General features: G+C 46.1%; 4 protein-coding genes across 7 annotated transcripts; 2 read left to right on the top strand and 2 right to left on the bottom strand.

Annotated features, from left to right (window-relative positions):
• Positions 1-307: 307 nt before the first annotated feature.
• On the bottom strand, positions 308-5,495 carry LOC136199271 (short transient receptor potential channel 4-like). The gene is made up of 10 exons (XM_065989444.1): positions 5,278-5,495; positions 3,625-5,084; positions 3,122-3,303; positions 2,775-3,053; positions 1,993-2,724; positions 1,195-1,937; positions 957-1,146; positions 746-889; positions 523-693; positions 308-466 (listed from the first exon to the last, which is right to left on the bottom strand). The coding sequence occupies exons 2-10, from the start codon at positions 3,911-3,913 to the stop codon at positions 308-310; spliced, it is 2,889 nt and encodes a 962-aa protein (XP_065845516.1). The 5' UTR covers positions 3,914-5,084; positions 5,278-5,495.
• Positions 5,496-5,718: 223 nt separating this feature from the next.
• On the bottom strand, positions 5,719-7,041 carry LOC136198835 (uncharacterized). Its single transcript, XM_065988878.1, has 4 exons — positions 6,945-7,041; positions 6,549-6,878; positions 6,293-6,490; positions 5,719-6,224 (listed from the first exon to the last, which is right to left on the bottom strand). The coding sequence occupies exons 1-4, from the start codon at positions 6,993-6,995 to the stop codon at positions 6,006-6,008; spliced, it is 798 nt and encodes a 265-aa protein (XP_065844950.1). The 5' UTR covers positions 6,996-7,041; the 3' UTR covers positions 5,719-6,005.
• Positions 6,732-9,595, top strand: LOC136198834 (tissue alpha-L-fucosidase-like). Its single transcript, XM_065988877.1, has 16 exons — positions 6,732-7,132; positions 7,188-7,213; positions 7,271-7,416; positions 7,466-7,516; positions 7,570-7,645; positions 7,703-7,750; positions 7,805-7,909; positions 7,959-8,007; positions 8,058-8,189; positions 8,236-8,383; positions 8,448-8,531; positions 8,596-8,735; positions 8,787-8,923; positions 8,976-9,157; positions 9,207-9,329; positions 9,378-9,595. Exons 1-16 carry the CDS (start codon positions 7,061-7,063, stop codon positions 9,479-9,481), a joined length of 1,623 nt encoding a protein of 540 aa, XP_065844949.1. The 5' UTR covers positions 6,732-7,060; the 3' UTR covers positions 9,482-9,595.
• A 5-nt stretch (positions 9,596-9,600) lies between these two features.
• LOC136198832 (cilia- and flagella-associated protein 337-like) lies at positions 9,601-16,175 on the top strand. 4 transcript variants are annotated; one of them, XM_065988875.1, is made up of 27 exons: positions 9,601-9,686; positions 9,764-9,853; positions 9,906-9,949; positions 10,069-10,373; positions 10,442-10,503; positions 10,568-10,817; positions 10,902-11,048; positions 11,108-11,167; positions 11,317-11,578; positions 11,640-11,686; positions 11,753-12,085; positions 12,139-12,330; positions 13,197-13,457; positions 13,594-13,758; positions 13,815-13,964; positions 14,017-14,070; positions 14,177-14,307; positions 14,359-14,451; positions 14,530-14,672; positions 14,732-14,880; positions 14,951-15,121; positions 15,185-15,231; positions 15,288-15,319; positions 15,381-15,446; positions 15,504-15,697; positions 15,759-15,905; positions 15,966-16,175. In XM_065988875.1, exons 4-27 carry the CDS (start codon positions 10,197-10,199, stop codon positions 16,107-16,109), a joined length of 3,477 nt encoding a protein of 1,158 aa, XP_065844947.1. In that variant the 5' UTR covers positions 9,601-9,686; positions 9,764-9,853; positions 9,906-9,949; positions 10,069-10,196; the 3' UTR covers positions 16,110-16,175. The 4 variants fall into 4 exon arrangements, with proteins under 4 accessions (XP_065844947.1, XP_065844945.1, XP_065844948.1 ...); XM_065988873.1 differs by having other exon boundaries at positions 9,906-9,984; XM_065988876.1 differs by having other exon boundaries at positions 9,906-9,984; positions 10,423-10,503.
• The last annotated feature ends 25 nt before the right edge of the window (positions 16,176-16,200 follow it).

The raw sequence follows: 16,200 nt of genomic DNA, 5'->3' as shown, positions 1-16,200 counted from the left end.
TTCGTAACGTCGATCTCGGCCTAGCTCGGGGCCCCCTTTTTTGTTGATTGGAGCTTCTCCTTAAACACAGGAATTCTTAGAGCATCGATAGACTTTCTGCTAAAGTCGCGTGGTAGCCATGGAATCATAGAGAAAACGGTCACGTCCGGGGAGTCGACTTCCCGTATCGGCTGTACATACCCGCGAAATGAGTCTCTAACGTCGAATATTACATAAGCGCACAAACAGAAACCGGTGTAACTGCTTTCATAGTAAACGCAACAAATTCGCTATTCATACGTGCACGCGCTTTAGAGCATAATGCTTACTAGTATTCGCCACCGAAACTCTCTTCTTCGTCCTCCGAACTTTCTTCATCTTCTTCTTCTGCTACGCTTTCATTTTTTTCTGCAATTTCTTCATCAGCATCTGTATCATCAGCCTTTTTGAACGCGTGTTTAAGAAACTTAGCAGGCGCTTTGAGTGACTGCATGTAAATCGTGCAGTGTTTTAATTGTATCAATTAGGAATATTTTGTTTTACCTTTTTCTTCTTCTTCTTCCTTTTCAACAAATTGTCTAGCTTTGTCTGAATAGAAGCCAACTCTTTTTGAACCTTTAGAAAACCTGCTGAAGATTCGCTTTCTTTTTTGCTCATTTTCTTTCGGTATCTTTTAATCATGTCTTCCACGCCAGTCCGATTAAACTCAGCCTCCTAAAAATTTATATTACAGTATCTATAGGCGTTGGGAATGAGCAACGCGTACAGCCGTTTTCTTCTTGGACTTCTTCCAACAGAAGGGCAAAAACAGAAGACTAATAACATTAAATGGAACAGGCATCAAAGGATAGAAAGTGAAGTCCAATATGATTTCACTGCGAGCAAATTTATATTCCATTTCTGCGTGCTCCTAAAGAAAAAACGCACGCCGTGCTATAAGATTTACTGTGCTACCAAACTCCTTTCCTATCATTTACTTGAATTTCTTCAAACTTGCTAAACACTAACCCGAATAGAAGACCAAGAAGGATTCTATCCGATATGATGGACCACAATAGAACAACAATGCTACCAACGACAGTTTCAGCGTTAGAATCCGCGTTGAAATCTTCAATTTCAACGCCTCCAAGAGACGTCCAAAACACGGTTCGGAACGAAGAAACAAATCTAAAAAGTTAATAATGATTTTTATCACCGTTCTGAATTCTGTCTCACCCGTCCACTTCGCTTGGAAATGAATAGTTCGCCGGAGCGTTGGGACTGTGTGGAACTGCTGAATAAATGCTTGAGATAGCGACAGAAAAGCCGAGCATGAAGATGATAAGCATGACAAGAAACGTGAAGAAGAGTTTCAGCATTCCGAGGAAGGATAGCTGTACCGGTCCCAAAACGCGATGAATTTTCAGATACGACAAAATTCGTATGCAGCATCCGAGAGCGGCTACACCGTAAAGATGATAAGAAACGCGAATAAGTTGAAAACTGTCGACGCTCTCGGAATAGAATCCAACAAACAGAAGCAGATAATAAACGACAAACGTGATAAGAAGCACGATGTCGAAGAGATTGTCGCCACTTTTGAGATACTGCACGGCTTTGCCGTTTTGTTTCATTCTGACAAATTGGCTGCTTTCTTGCAAAATGAAGCCAATCACAAATATGAACACGAGCCAGTCAAAAGCGCTTAAGCCGTCTCTATTAGCCTCGCCGTTGTAGATACTGGCAGTCACGAGAAGAGCAATAAAGATGATGTAACTGATGAAGTTGGCCCAAAAGGCGACAAGAGGCGATTGGTGCAGAACCTTTCGATAATCTGCCACGCATGGCACAATCATCACAAAGGCCAGATTCGTGGCAACTTCCTTGGCCATTTGGGAGCTAGACGTAGCTTTGCGTGTATACAGACTTCCCTGCCAAAGCTCTTCCAAATAATCTTGCACTATTGGACTGGCAACAAACTGAAAGAGAAGGACTCTTTGTATAACAACGAATGATAACAGGACTTGGTTTTACCTGCTTCATTTCTTCTGCAACTGCATACGTCAGAAGACCTGTGCTGAGAACGTTTCGTGCTGATTTTGCAGTAATAGAGTGAACCATTTCGATAGCCAACTCTTCTAAAGAATCGGCCTCAGCCTCCATATCCAACTTGTATGCACCGGAAAATCGGGCCCCCTTTCGAAACGCGCGGCAAATTTGAAGGCAGACAAGTAGAGGATCTTGACAATCAATAATCGGCTCCGGATTGCTAAGCAAACGCAGCTGCTCGTAGTGCAATCCACCGAGCTGTTCGGACGAGAGATCGATGGAGGAGCTCGCACTGACAAGCAAAGCGCATCCTTTCTCATTCTTCGCTGTCAGAGCCATGTAGAGTGGCGTTTGATTTAGCTTGTTCTTGGCGTGGACGTCAAAGCCGTTCTCTACTAAAAAATTCAACGTTTTGAATGCTTTTGAACCGCCTCGAGCCGCCTTGTGAAGAATCGTTGCTTCATTGACGTCGGTGAGGTGGAGGTCAACTCCTAGCTCTTTTGCCTTTTCTAGAATTTTGATGTTTCCTTGCTGGGCAGCGGCGTGACAGATGTTAGCTCCCTTGGCTCCCTTTACGTGAGGATCAAGTTTCCTTTCGAGTAGCAGAGCGAATTTGAGATCGGCATCTTTTGCGGAGAGTCCGGCCGCAAGAATGAGTGGAAAGTCGGAAACCATCTTGCAGTTTTCGTCTGCTTTGGCATCATTTTCAAAAAGAAACTAGTGAAAATAAAAATGATATATCTTAACAGTGCTTCTGACCACGTTACCTTAACCGTTTCCAAAGAACTTCCAAGAACAGCTGGCCAAAGAAAGGAGTCCTTGAATTTTAAGGCCAATTCCGGAAATGTAGAAACAATCAAATCGACTATGTCTCCAAAAGCAGAGCGAGACGGCAGCGCGAGAAACGATTCATCAGCGCTCTGAACGACATTCACCAACTCGTCAATAGGAGTGAGGTTCGCCGAATTGGCGTGAGTGAGACTGCAACCGGCATCTAGCAGCAACTGAACCCTTTCGAAGCTGAGGTCAGAAGACTCTACGCTACACTGCATCGTGGACAAGGTAAAATTAATTACACGCATATACAATAATCGGGTCTAATTAATTAACTGACTGCGTAGTGAAGAGGCGTTGCTCCACTTGAATCTGTTAAGTTCGGATCGCGACACTCCGACATCATAGCTTGCAGTGCTTCGGCCGGAAATTTGTACGACCTCGCTGCGTAGTGAATTGCAGACGCTCCAGCATCGTCGACTACAGTAACGTCAGCTCCATGCTCCAACAAGACTTGAACCACTAGAAAAGAAGAGGCGCGGCTTTTAGACAAATCAGAATTTTTCGATCAACTTGAAACGACCGGCCAGCCTCGCAGGGATAAAGTTTACGGCTTTACTAGCTACATGCGTAGATCTATTTAGTTTTCTAGCGACACGCCCATGGAAGTTTATGGCGGTAAGCCAAACAACCCTCTTATTTATATATATTAGCTTAGGGGGTGCAATGTCAGCCTACAAGTTTCTGTTCCCACACCGAAAGGCTTCGAGGATGTAAGCAGTTCCAGATCCCGTTTGGGCTTACTTCTTCGCGCCTAAAACGAACGCTTTTCCTAGCACTTACTTTCTCGACAGAATATTGCCGCTTCGTCGACAGCGATCTTGCTTGACTCCTTCGCCATTTCGGAAAATGAATCGCAGAGGAGATGGAGTGGCGTCCGCTGCCCACTGATTTTGTTGTTTATTACTGCCGTGCCTTCTTCTAAAGCGGACAGAAGACGGTTGACTTGGTCGCGGTCGAAGGCTGTGACCGCTCGGCGTAGGCGTTTTTCCAGATAATTCTCCTTTCTCGGCGCCGTCGCGTCATTCGGAGGAGAAGACGAGAACTTTAATTCGACAAGGTCAGCACTCATATCTGCGGGTTTGTTGTCGTCGAAGTCAGAAGTCGGTACTCCGCTTGCGTGGCCAGCGCCTGCGCTACTAGAAGTGCATACGACCGCCGGGCTCACGTGTTCGCCTTTACGATGTTATGCACATTATAGTCACTGAATGCATTAGCTTCGCGGCAAACAAAAGCTCGAGTTTGTACAGTGGAGCCCCTTGTCGCAATCTAAAAAATGCGGTACCTAATTTCGCTTCTGAGCTTCTGCTTTTGATTTCCCCAGAGAAATAGACCCTGGGAATTTAGAATTCTGCTTTCAGCATGCAAAAACGCTAAAGCCTCGTCTTTCTAACTAATGGCTCATACATCTGCCTATTAATTAAAACATAGCAGAAAATCGAGTCTCAACTATATGGCAAGTTAGGCAACAGCGGCGTCGCGCCAGGAACCATTAGAGCTCACCAACCAGAACAGAATAGCGGATGCAAAGTGTAACCCAGTCGCTAACCACCCAAGGTAGAAGGAATAAAAATAGTCGTCCGGGCCTGCTGGGAATCCCAAAAAAACAGCTAAGGCAGTGAAATAAAGCGAACCTGAAAAAAAGATTTCTAACCCCTTATAAAACAAATCGACTATCTAACTGACTGACTGACACGACACAACGCTCAGCAGAAAAACTACTCTGCTTTTGGATCTGAAGACGCTGGTATCAGTGGACGTCCAAGCAGATATCGCAAACGCTTTGGAAACGACCGCCACAGCCAAGGAAACGATAGTCAGAGCGCGAACGACATGAAATAAATCTAGCAAAAAAAGATGTCGCCGAGCCAGCACCGTTTCAAAAGAGATTCCCTACCATCCACTACAATCCCAGAGCACTCGCTATTATCAGACGGAACCCAAAGTCCCAAAACAAGGCCGGAAGTTGCAAGCAAGACCGCCGCCAAAACGGTACCGACAATAAGAAACGCCGAGCCGATTATAAACAAACGAAGGGACGAAGAGAAGTCCATGGTTTCAATTAACCCGAGTGTAACGCGGAACTGATAGCTACAGTGTATGTATAGGTACATCAGTTCCGTCTTGCAAGAGAAGGAACTAAAACTGAAAGAAGAGATAGGAGTCGTCATTGCCGTTTGACCTTTCGACCACAAGTTCTGGTTTAGTTCCGACAGGCACTATAGGTTACATGCTTGACTTCACTGAAATGACGAACGCCAGTATAAGTCACCGGATCTTATAGGTAGAAAACTATCAGATGTGATCCATGTGCATAAAAGCCGCTATAGACAGCTTTAGTACCACTAAGCTAGGCCTTTAGGCTACACGGGGAACTCTTGAACTTGAAGGTTACCTACAGTACAAGTGACCGCGTTCGACTGTCTTGCGACTAACCTATAGCAATTAATGCATTTTCCTAGACGGTGGCTAGTGCTGACGTTCTCGTTGTTGAGCTTTTCCTTGGCAACGCGCCTCTTTCAGCGACGAGTCGACGAACGCTCGATTAGAGCGAAAATTCCGGGTCTTTAGAGTAGGGGAGAGATATTGGCAGCGAACAATGTTTCTGCGGCACGGCTCTTCGGACTGACGCAGCGACGGATTCGGACGGAATGTTCACTGCAGTCCCGGATAAAACAACATTATCCGGGACTAATCTTTTGTTTCGTTTCGTTTCGTGACTGAGCGTTCTGCTAGGTACCTACGCAACTGAGCACGTTTGATTACCAATCTGTGCTTTAATACCAGTTCTAAAATATTGTTTCTGTGCTCCAAGTGCCGCGTTACAGCGGAAAGTCTTGTCATGTGCAGTAGAGTCTAAGAACTTTGACGGAAACAAGGAATAGTAGCTAAGAAAGAGTGAAGAATCATAAGAAAACAGTTTAAAACTGGTGAAAACTGCAGAATCTACGAAAAGAAACGAATATAACTGTACGCCAGACCAGACTTATTAGTACAGCTCAAAAAGTATAACGGAATCACAGAGAAGGCATGGCTTAATGTCATAGAACTGGTGCTGTAGTATCTACGAGAAAAACGAAAATGTTCACGAAATGATCGACTGGACGACTTAGAGCAGAAAACAACAATTTTATGACACGTTCGATATAAACGCCGCTTCACGTTCAACCCGAGTCACCAGCTCCTGTTTGAATTGCGCCAAGCTGATAGCTACCCTGTGGCGAAACATCAGCGCCTCCGGGCACTTCGCGGTTTCCGCGTCCTTCTGCTCTGGGACTCGATTCGTTGAAAACCTCGTACAGATCCGGCCTGTGAAGGTAGCTATTTCGAAATACGATCCAAGTATTAACGAGCCACGCGAGTCCACAAGCGTAGGAAAATACCTAGAAAAGTAAAATCGAATTCCGGCTTGGGCTTTTTATTGATTATGAGCGACGACGTTGTTTCTTACGAGAGAAGCTATTGCTTGGGAATAGCTCGCCCATTCGGCCGTGCACGTGGGCCGACGATGATCGTCAAGTGAACAAATGAAGCCGATCATTTTTTCTACGTTCGTATGAATATCAGTGTCCATTTTCGGGTAAAGAAGCGTCCAAAAGACGGAAACGATCAGAAGCGACAAGCCAAAGAAACCGTTGCAGAAAGTGTCCTATAGGAAAATAGAGAATTAGAAAGCTTTCCTTGTACGTACTCATACATGTACTCACCCATGGGCTCATTCTTCGCACGGACTCACTTCCCACGAGTCTTTTATACATTACGAGAAGAATAATACTGGTCAATATTGCGATGCAATGAATAGCGACGTAGAGTTCGAATCCGGCTTCAACGCCTTGATGAATCTTCGTGTAATTTGCAAAGTAACCTGGAGGAGCAGTTTCGTTTAAGCTGATTAGTTTCACAGCGGCGCGACGAAATGGGCGTTGCAGATAATATTCGATGTGATGTTCTCTCGCTTCGGGATCAGTAGAGAGGTCGTAGAGTCGGACCGTAGCGCGGAAGGTTACAATGAGAACAATCGAAAGTAGGGAGCACCCCTATATGAAAAGACACTTTACTGCTGGACTAACTTCTCTGGAGTAACTCTGTTCAAAATCGCTCACTATTTCAACGAATTTCAGGACAGATTTCGCTTGGAGAAAGCGAGGAGCCATGGCACGACGTCGCGGGCACGTTACCTCTCACGTGAGATGGTCGGTCAACAGGGAAGATAAGAACGATGCACTGCTTGACTAGTGTGCTTGCGTTGATCGTTGCAGCTCAAGTTTTCGGGCAATATACTCCTGATTGGGTATGTCACGTCATGGATCGACGTCACGTAAAGTTATTCTTCTATACATATATAGGGGTCCCTTGATAAAAGGCCAATACCGTGAGTGAGCAACTCGTCTAAAGTATTAGCCGTGCATTTTGGCATTTTTACGTACAGGGAATGGTTTGACGATGTCAAGTTTGGATTGATGATCTCTTACGGTATCTACTCCGTGCCGGCCTGGGCTCCTGTTGGATCGTACGAAGAGTGGTACTGGCATAATTTAAACTCTCCAGGAAGCAAAACACAGATTTGGCACAACGGTATTTAAAAACAAAATTGATTACTCTTGTGCTCAACTGAGTCGTATAGCGACGTACGGACCTGACTTTAAGTACGAAGACTTTCTCCCAATGCTAAAGGGTATTGATTAATTTGCATGCACAGGCACAACATTAAAATTGAATTTCTGATAGGCGAACTTTTTGATGCTGATGAATGGGCCGACATCTTTTTCAGAGCCGGTCTAAAGTATTTTGTTCCATTGTCGAAGTAAGAGATTTCACAGTACATCAAGTTCAAATTTATTCAACTTATTTCATTCTACAGGCACCACGACGGCTACACGCTTTGGCCAAGCAAAACGGCTTGGAACTGGTCAGAGCTTATTGATCACAGTGTACATGCAGTATCTTATATACAAATCGGTAGGAATTCTGTTGATACTGGACCTCATCGAGATATCATAGGAGAACTAACAACGGCCCTACGCAAACGGGGTCTTCACGCTGGCGTTTATTTTAGTTTGTATGACTGGTAATACTGAATAGATTTTTTTACTGAAGACCAACGGCTCTCCTTTCAGGTATCATCCATTGTACCGTGGCCCGAATCCAGAGCTTTATGTCTCCGAGGTGTCTATACAATTATCTTTAACCAACTCTGACCATTTGAATATTATTAGGTAATGTGGCCTCAACTGATGGAGCTGGTGCACAATTACACACCAGACATACTCTGGACAGATGGCGACTGGGAGCAGACGGCCGCATTCTGGAATTCAACAGAATTTTTGGCGTGGCTCTACAACGAGTCTGTAAGTTGCACGAAATGCAATGCCTAGTGCCTACATCCATCTTTAGCCTGTTAAAGACAAAATTGTCGTCAACGATCGATGGGGGAAAGGCACGCGTCACTTGCACGGCGGATTTTATACGGAAGAGTACAGTTCTCACACAGAGTCTAATCACAAGTGGGAGGAAAACAGTGGCATAGACATTCACAGCTATGGCAAGCTTACAAAAACATAATAAATTAGTTAACTTAAGATCATTTGATTCTTGTTCTGTTAAAGGGCTAAATCGAAATACGCCACCTGATAAGTACTGGTCAGCCGAGTATCTTATTAACTTGCTTGTGAGGTCTGTGGCGTATGGAGGTACGGTGCGAGTCACCGGTCTTTGCGGGCCAGGTGTTTTTTCTTTTGAATTGGATCATTTTAGGTAACCTTTGTCTCAATGTTGGAATCAGTGCTGACGGCAAAGTGCCAAATATCCAAGCAGAGCGTCTGCTTGCTATAGGATCGTGGCTGAACGTTACCGGTGAAGCTATATATAACACGACTAAGTACAAAACTCCTGAGGTGAGCCTGGTGCATTGCGCCAGCTAAACATTATTGTGTTCTTGCATTTAGGAAATGGTTGTCGTGGGGAAAAATTTCGTTGTTGTGCCCAATTCAAACAATGTCTTTGGAGCCGTTTCTCCTAAAGGAAACACTAGCTCAATTATGTATTTGGGCACTTTCTCCTCGTATGAAGAATGCATGAAGAGGTAGTGTACTGTATGAAGAACATTCAAAAATCAGTTTTACGACTCTATTTAGGTGCATGGCTTACAATGCCTGCAACTCGTTTACATGGATCGGTCCGCAAGTGGTCGACGGATACAAAAACGAATGCTTTGGAAGAAATGATTCTGTATGGAGTCCATCGACGGAAGCGAATCACACAAGCGGTCACAAGGATGCACTGAATGCTCGGTACACGGCGAGCAAAATTCAGAAAGGTAATTGTGTGTCTAGGCACAATAAAAATTGCTACCTTTTTTTGATTAGGCACTATATATGCTATAATTGACAGTTGGCCAACTGGAAACAATCTGACTTTGTCTTCTCCTGTGCCTACAAGCGGAACTGTAGTTAGCCTCTTGGGTTATTCGGAGCCTTTGAAATGGAATGGTAGAGTCATGAAACAGTCTTAGCTTGATGACTAACGAGACGTTTTAGGAACTCCTGGCAAGGCCGGAATATCTATTGATTGGCCACTGCTCACTATTTCCGAGCTGCCCTGCATGTATCAGTGGGCCGTAAAAATAACCAATGCAACGTAGGAAAAAGTGACCTAAAATCTCGTCATTGCAACCTTGTCAATTTCGCTTTGTATTTTCGGGCTGGCTGATGTTGTCTGTCAGGTGCAGCGTCTCTATTGGTGGAATCTTAGATCACGTGACTGCGTTCCGATATGGCTGCAAAACGAACTATTCGGCGAACTGGGCGCAAAGCCAGATCGAAAATAGGGTCCGTTCAAGCGTAAAGGTAATATCTGTTCCAAATCGCGTGCCTGCAATCGCTTACTTGGGGGCACTGGCCGCATTCGCCCCGTTTTTCCGCAGACCGAGACCCCATGTACGGCTTCTACGTAACCATGCGTCTCCGTGACGAATAGCCACTCGCTCTCAAAGCAACTCCAACCCGATCGAATAGTAAGGCCCCCCTAATCGATTTTCGTTCTCGGAAAAGTTCTTTTGTATCTAGGACGAACTTCGATGGCGAAGAGAAGAGCAAAGCGGATCGAAAAGGTATCCTGGCTCCGGGCCTCTCCTTTGGCCACTAGGTGGGCTAAGTGAACGAAATTAGACCAGTGGTTCGTATCAATTGTTAGTGAACGCATTGCTCCCGTTTTCTCCCTTCCCCTTAGTCCAGACCCCAACTATGTATGCAAACCATCGTCCCCCGCACGTGACGAGAAGCCTTCCTTGACAACGTATACGATCTCCTTTCTGTTTGCATTCGATCGGCCGCGAGACTGTTCGCCGTCGATCGCGTATGGCCCAACGCACGCGCACGGCATTCTCCGCGTCCCCCGCTCTTCGTCGTCATCGTCGTCCGTCGCGAACGCAGCGAAGCATCTCGATGCAGGAACGACTCTTCGTCTGGCGCCGCGAAAGCGACGCCGCCGACGCCGACGCCGACGACGTCGTCTCCCTAGTCGCCGAATCCGAGGTGAAGAGCGCAAATCGTTCACGTGAACGTCTCACGTGTGGTATCTAAGCCGACGTGTCGTTGCTAAGGTCTCGTACACGATGGACGAAGACGACGAGAGACGCGTAGACCCCACCCCATCGACAGGCCGGTACACGAGAATCGCTCAGAGATGAAATCCTATTTATCTCATAAGACTCATATAATAATAATAGGGCGTCCACTGGCTTATCCGTCTTGAGACTTCAGGATCACATCAACATCGGTCACCTACAGCGTCTCATGGAGACGTTTCGCTTCGCCGGCACCGGTGCCGAGCCGTACGACGTCACGACGCGCACGGGGACGTCCTTCGAGGCGGGACTTCGACCCGGGCAATTGACGATGGCCGAGTTTCGGCAGGCGCTCGTCGAGATACTCGGTCCGACGACGCAGAACGAGCAGATGCGAACGCTTTTTATGAAGGTTCGAACGGGCGGGGGGGGGGGGGGGGGGGGGACAAGTCATTTGTATGGGTTCCTCATTTTTTCTCTCTCTCTCTCTCCTTAGGTGGATACTACGTGCGATGGGCTCGTCGATTGGGATGAGTTTTGCACCTATTTGCTGCTTCAGCTGCAGGAAGTCGACAACGAGGAGAATAGACGGGCGTTGCCGTTCGACGACGAGCCGAGAATCGTTACGTGTCATTGGAGCAAGGTTGACCTTTCGTCGAAAAGTCGGTTGTGGAGTATTAATAATGTTTTTGATGTTTTTAGGAAGTTGCCAGTCGGGTGTTCTTTTGCACGAATCCTAATAGATATGTGACGGTCACAAAGGTATGCGGACAGATTAGGTGTCGTGCTTACTCTTCCTTAGCCTACTCTATTCGATTCTGTTTTTAATTAAATATGCTAACCTGATTTTGAATTATTTTTAGACGCACGTGATTGATTTTAATTAAACAATATTATATATCTTCATGTAGGATGGCTTCATCTGTCAGTGGTCTTCGGACCTGCGTCCGCAGCGAAGTCTGGCCGTGGAGCATCCGGACAGCGACACGGCCGGCGCCGCCAATCAGCTCCAGCAACAGCAGCCGGGAATGTTGAAGCGAAAGAATCATCTCTGGGTGACCGACTGCGTCATCATGTACAACTGCAGCAAACTCGTCATAGCCACGACGAGTCGCGATCTGTGGTTCTACGACATGACGGTGTCGACGTATACGTGTCAGTATCGATTATTCGGTAAAGGAAATAAGATGGGGAGAATAGATAGTCCTGTCAATAGAAGTATATTTGAATTTAGATATACCTAACATACCTCTCTGCCTTGACTTCTGGTATAACGAAAAGGTAGAGTCTCTCTCTCTCTCTCTTTCTCTCTCTCTATATATAGATATTTATCTACTGTTTTTTTAGAATCCTTCCGCTCCGTGTCAACTTCTATACGGAGACGACAACGGCAACGTCTGCTTTCTCTACTTCCTTCATCCGCTCGTGCACCTTTTCGAGCCGCTCATTCAAACGAAGGGCGGAAGCAAATTGCGTCAGATCTACATGCACGATCTGCCGCAACACGCCAAGTACGTCCAGTACGCAATCACGCTTCAAGTGCACACCGATTGGGTTCGACGCGTTCGTTACGTACCGGAAAACAATTCCTTCATGTCGTGCTCGGGAAGCTCGGTCAACTCGCTCGTCATCAGAGATGTGGAGAAGAAGCGAAAGCCTTACGTTTTTAGACTGAGAAAAGTAGACAGCGGACTGAGTATGATATATATATCTTTATTTCTCTCTTCTTGTAGGGGGCGTGTTGCTTCGACTACAGTCGCGCTTGGAATATGATTGCCACGGGAAGCGTAAATCATATCGTTCGTCTGTGGAATCCTTTCTCTACTACGAAGGCTCTCGCCGTTCTCAAAGGCCATCACGCCACGATTCTCGACGTCATCATTCACGACGAGCTGGGCCAGGTGTTCAGCTACTCGCAGGACGTGGTGAGCATTAGTATAGAGCCAAGGCAGAAGTGCAGCGTTTAGTTGAGTATTTAATCGTTACACGCTGCAGATACCCATTTCATTAGAGAAACGATCTCAACTAGAGTTAGGCTACCAGCGAAATAAGGCGCCTGATCGCGTGCGTGGGAGACCCATTCAGTAATCGCGATATTTTGGTCCTTTCGATGCGATTCTTTTGTTTATTCTACTAGACGAGTAGAAAATGCGATTTAGAAGCGCTGAAAACGCTGCGATTCGACGGATCGTTAGTTTTAGGCGAGAAAAACGCGAAGAGAGCGAACAAATCGCGTTATTTCGGTTCTTTCGTCCTGGTTCGGTCGTTTCGCCTTTTAGTTTAGTAGAATGCAAGATTTGAAAGCGTTTATAATGCTTGGAAGCGACCGAGCGTTTGTTTTAGGGGAGAAAAACGCGATGCGATCGGAAAATCGCGCTATTTTGGTGCTTTCGACTCGATTCGGCCGTTTATCTTTCTAGTCTAGTAGATTGTTGGGTTATAGAACTTTTTTGATTCATGGGATCGACCAATCTTTAGTTTTGGGGAGAAAATCGCGAAAAAAACTAACCGCCATCCTCCCCGCCGCCGCCCCCGCCCACCACACCCATCTTAGCACATTTCACTAGGCACCGGCGCGCTGCGCCGGCGCCAAGTGAAATATGCTAAGATCCTAAGTATGTAGAACTACGTTCGTGAACTTCGAACACGTAGCTCGTAGAGAATCAATGCTTTTGTACGACACTTCGATATTTCTCGAAGCTAGTCGCTCCAGCAGCTAGGGACGCGATACTGTAACTCAATTGGACAAATGAAAATATTCAAATTTAATGTTTTTTTCTATTTGTTGAAGGTTCTAAAGGTGTGGGATATAAGGGAATACGTTTGCATCCAATCGATTGCATGGAAATATCCGACTTCGAAGCTGCCGGATCATTCTTCCTGCGCAATGTATCTGACACCGCTGGGCGGCTCTTCGTCGTCTCTCATTCTCAGCTGCAATAACTTCCTCGCCGAGTTCAAATTGCAGGCGGTGGGAAAGCAGAAGTGCCACACCGTGACGAGTCACAACAAGCCGATAATATCAGTTGTGTACAACGAAAGCGTAGGACAGGTACGGCAGTGGCCACGACCTACTCCACACATGAAAAATTTAGCGTTCATGCAGTCGTTGACGTATACTATCGAATCGCGCTTTGTCACTGTAACGACTGCATGTATGGCATCTAAATTCATATCGTTGCTCGTAGATTGCTACTGGTTGCGAGGACTCCGTTGTGAGTATGTGGGACGTCGAGACAGGTCAACGAATGAATCAGCTCAGCAACGTTTTCGGCGAGTCGGAACTCACCTCGATGGCCGTCGACGCCTCGGAGAGAAGGCTCTTCACGGGAGCACGAAATGGGAACGTTAAGGTGAGAGTCGAGAGCGCCAACGAAAAATTCTAGTCTCTACTTTTAAAGTATTGTAGGTGTGGAATTTTAGCAACGGCCATTGTCTACGAAATTTGTCCGCCGCCCACTCGGCGGAAGTTACGGCAATTCTGGACCTTCCGGAGAAGCGTCAGATTCTTTCCGTCGGCTGGAGTCGTACGATAACTGGGTACAAAGACTCGCCGGACGTAAGAATGAGATCGTTTTGTACATTTCGTTTTCTCATAATGTCCTTTCAAGGTTTTTCACGGTAGTCCAGGAGAAGGAGTGTGGAAATCCTGCTATGCGCACAAGGTAGGTAGAAAGTTCCACTTGGGCACACACACACGTACTCAGTGCACGCTTACTGGTATTGTATTTAAAGCCTCATTACCTGTTGTCATTTCTACTTTTATTCTAGGATGACATTCTCACGGCTGTTGTCTGTCCTCCTGGTTTCATAGCAACGGGGAGTTTCGACGGCGAAATCATCGTGTGGAGCACGGAAAGGGAGAAATTGTTTCGTCGCCTACGATCGCGACCAACACGAAAGCAAGCGATTCGCCCCCTCCAACCGAATTCCTATATTCGATTGATATATAGGGCGGAGGCTGTTAATGTTGGCTTCGCGTTCAAATCAAAACTATTGGAAGAATCGCCTCTAGACACGGCACCGACGGATCTCTTTACCGTCAAGTATGTTTACTCCCTATTAATTTTGCATGCATTGTATATATATAAATATTAAAACCCTGCTTTTTTGTTTTTTCTCAGTGCTCTGCAGCCTGTTTTTCAATTGCTCTGTCTGACGCATCGGAGCAGACAGCGTGGCCTCGGATCGGAATGTGCGACCATCGTCTCGACCGACGGCTGCGGCGTCGTCTTTTGGAGCGTCTACAGAACGGATCCTCAAATGGGTATATAGATATATGCGAATTCTTCTGCGTGCCTTTGGCAACCTGCATGTCGTTCCCAGGATATTTTCGTTGTGCGTGTTTCCAAGACGACTCCGTCAACAGTCTCGCTTCGGACTCGAAAAACGACGTCCTCATCGCCGGAGACACAGCGGGGAGCGTTTCCATGTGGAACATCCGAACGTATTGCACAGACGAAATGGAAATGGAAGTAAGTCAATAGACCAGGTCAACTTAATTAATTAATTAATAAATTAAAACATTCCTTTTTTGAATCCAAGGAAAATTTTGAGTCGCCTAGTCTGATTCGAAGATTTCAAGCTCACAGCGGAATAGTGTCTCAAGTCGTCTACATCGAACACGACTTTGGCGCGCTACTCGCTACGGGATCGGACACCGGAGCCGTTCGCCTGTGGACGGCGACGGGGCAGGCAATCGGCACTTTTGGCCAGGTGCGTCGAGCAAAGTGTATATAGTGATCATTGCTATTTGTGACTGACTCTGAGATTATATAGGCAACCGAATGGAATGTGTATGACAAGAGTACTTATTCTCACTCATCGTAAGCTAGGGGGCACATTTTTATTTTTTTCTATTGACCTGTTTTGCACCTCGTAGTGAGCCTTGGGGAGAGACGCGACCTCAAACGCGTAAGTTGCATACTCTGTCGCACTGCATGAAAAGGGAACTCTCAGTCTATATTTTCCAAAGAGCTCACGTCCAATTCCAGACCGCATTCGTCTTCCTTGAGGCCGACGTCTGCAAAAACACCCAAAGGTCAACTAAAAATTAGACAAATGTAATCTTTTACATTCATTTGCGTTTATTGTGTAGGCGAAGAAATTTTGAGGTCTGCCGTAGCGCTGGCGGCGGCGAAGGCACTCTCGCGTTCTCAGATCAGCGACTCGGAACAAAAGAGCGAACCGAGACGAAAAATCAGCGAAGTCAGGTTCACGGATTCGTCTGAAATTGCGGACACGATTCACTACGAGAAACGCGAGGGAAAACTCTATTCGCCTGCGGCAGAAGTTCGAAGAATTCTTCCGATATATGTTTTCTTTCTCTTATGCGTCGTTTTTCTCTCTCTAGTCAATCCTCGGTAAGCCTTACGTAAGGCAGTACGAAAGACGCGTGAAAGATCGGCAGGAGAGAAGGCATTGCATGGGTGATATTGACATTAAGCAAGCACTGCGGTTTGGCAGCCTCTGTTCGCCTTTTCAAGCCCTGCAAACACCGGTATGAAAGCGTTTCGTTCTTAGGCATTTGTTCTACTAACAGTGCGATTTTTTTATACAGTCTTTGGTTGATGTCGAAATGCCGCGGAGCGTTCCGATGCCTCTTGGAATGGATAAAAGGGTCGCTGTTGAGGCGAAAAATGAATCTGAGCAATCTTCTCAATCGGTGCACAGAAGGCGACGAACTACTGCTGGAATGAGCTAAAGTGATCTTTTTCTTTTACTGAATGCAAATGTACAATTTTTAATTAATCACTGGCTGAAATGTCAATAGTTAAAATATTTATTTCTACGCT

This window comes from Oscarella lobularis, chromosome 20, assembly GCF_947507565.1.
Source record: "Oscarella lobularis chromosome 20, ooOscLobu1.1, whole genome shotgun sequence".
Lineage (NCBI taxonomy): Eukaryota > Metazoa > Porifera > Homoscleromorpha > Homosclerophorida > Oscarellidae > Oscarella > Oscarella lobularis.
Note: the sequence above shows the minus strand (reverse complement) of the source record. Positions and strands in the feature narration are given on the sequence as shown.

Coding starts and splice junctions, on each gene's coding strand:
- LOC136198832 (XM_065988875.1), top strand. CDS start 10,197: ATGGCCCAACGCACGCGCACGGCATTCTCCGCGTCCCCCGCTCTTCGT. Junction 14,673..14,731: donor CAGAACGGATCCTCAAATGG/GTATATAGATAT, acceptor TGTCGTTCCCAG/GATATTTTCGTTGTGCGTGT. Junction 14,881..14,950: donor CAGACGAAATGGAAATGGAA/GTAAGTCAATAG, acceptor TTTGAATCCAAG/GAAAATTTTGAGTCGCCTAG.
- LOC136198835 (XM_065988878.1), bottom strand. CDS start 6,995: ATGGCTCCTCGCTTTCTCCAAGCGAAATCTGTCCTGAAATTCGTTGAA. Junction 6,491..6,548: donor TGCGAAGAATGAGCCCATGG/GTGAGTACATGT, acceptor ATTTTCCTATAG/GACACTTTCTGCAACGGTTT. Junction 6,225..6,292: donor CCCAAGCAATAGCTTCTCTC/GTAAGAAACAAC, acceptor TTACTTTTCTAG/GTATTTTCCTACGCTTGTGG.
- LOC136198834 (XM_065988877.1), top strand. CDS start 7,061: ATGCACTGCTTGACTAGTGTGCTTGCGTTGATCGTTGCAGCTCAAGTT. Junction 7,910..7,958: donor TATTTTAGTTTGTATGACTG/GTAATACTGAAT, acceptor CTCTCCTTTCAG/GTATCATCCATTGTACCGTG. Junction 9,330..9,377: donor GGAGCCTTTGAAATGGAATG/GTAGAGTCATGA, acceptor GAGACGTTTTAG/GAACTCCTGGCAAGGCCGGA.
- LOC136199271 (XM_065989444.1), bottom strand. CDS start 3,913: ATGAGTGCTGACCTTGTCGAATTAAAGTTCTCGTCTTCTCCTCCGAAT. Junction 1,938..1,992: donor TTGCAGAAGAAATGAAGCAG/GTAAAACCAAGT, acceptor CTTCTCTTTCAG/TTTGTTGCCAGTCCAATAGT. Junction 694..745: donor AGTCCAAGAAGAAAACGGCT/GTACGCGTTGCT, acceptor ATAAATTTTTAG/GAGGCTGAGTTTAATCGGAC.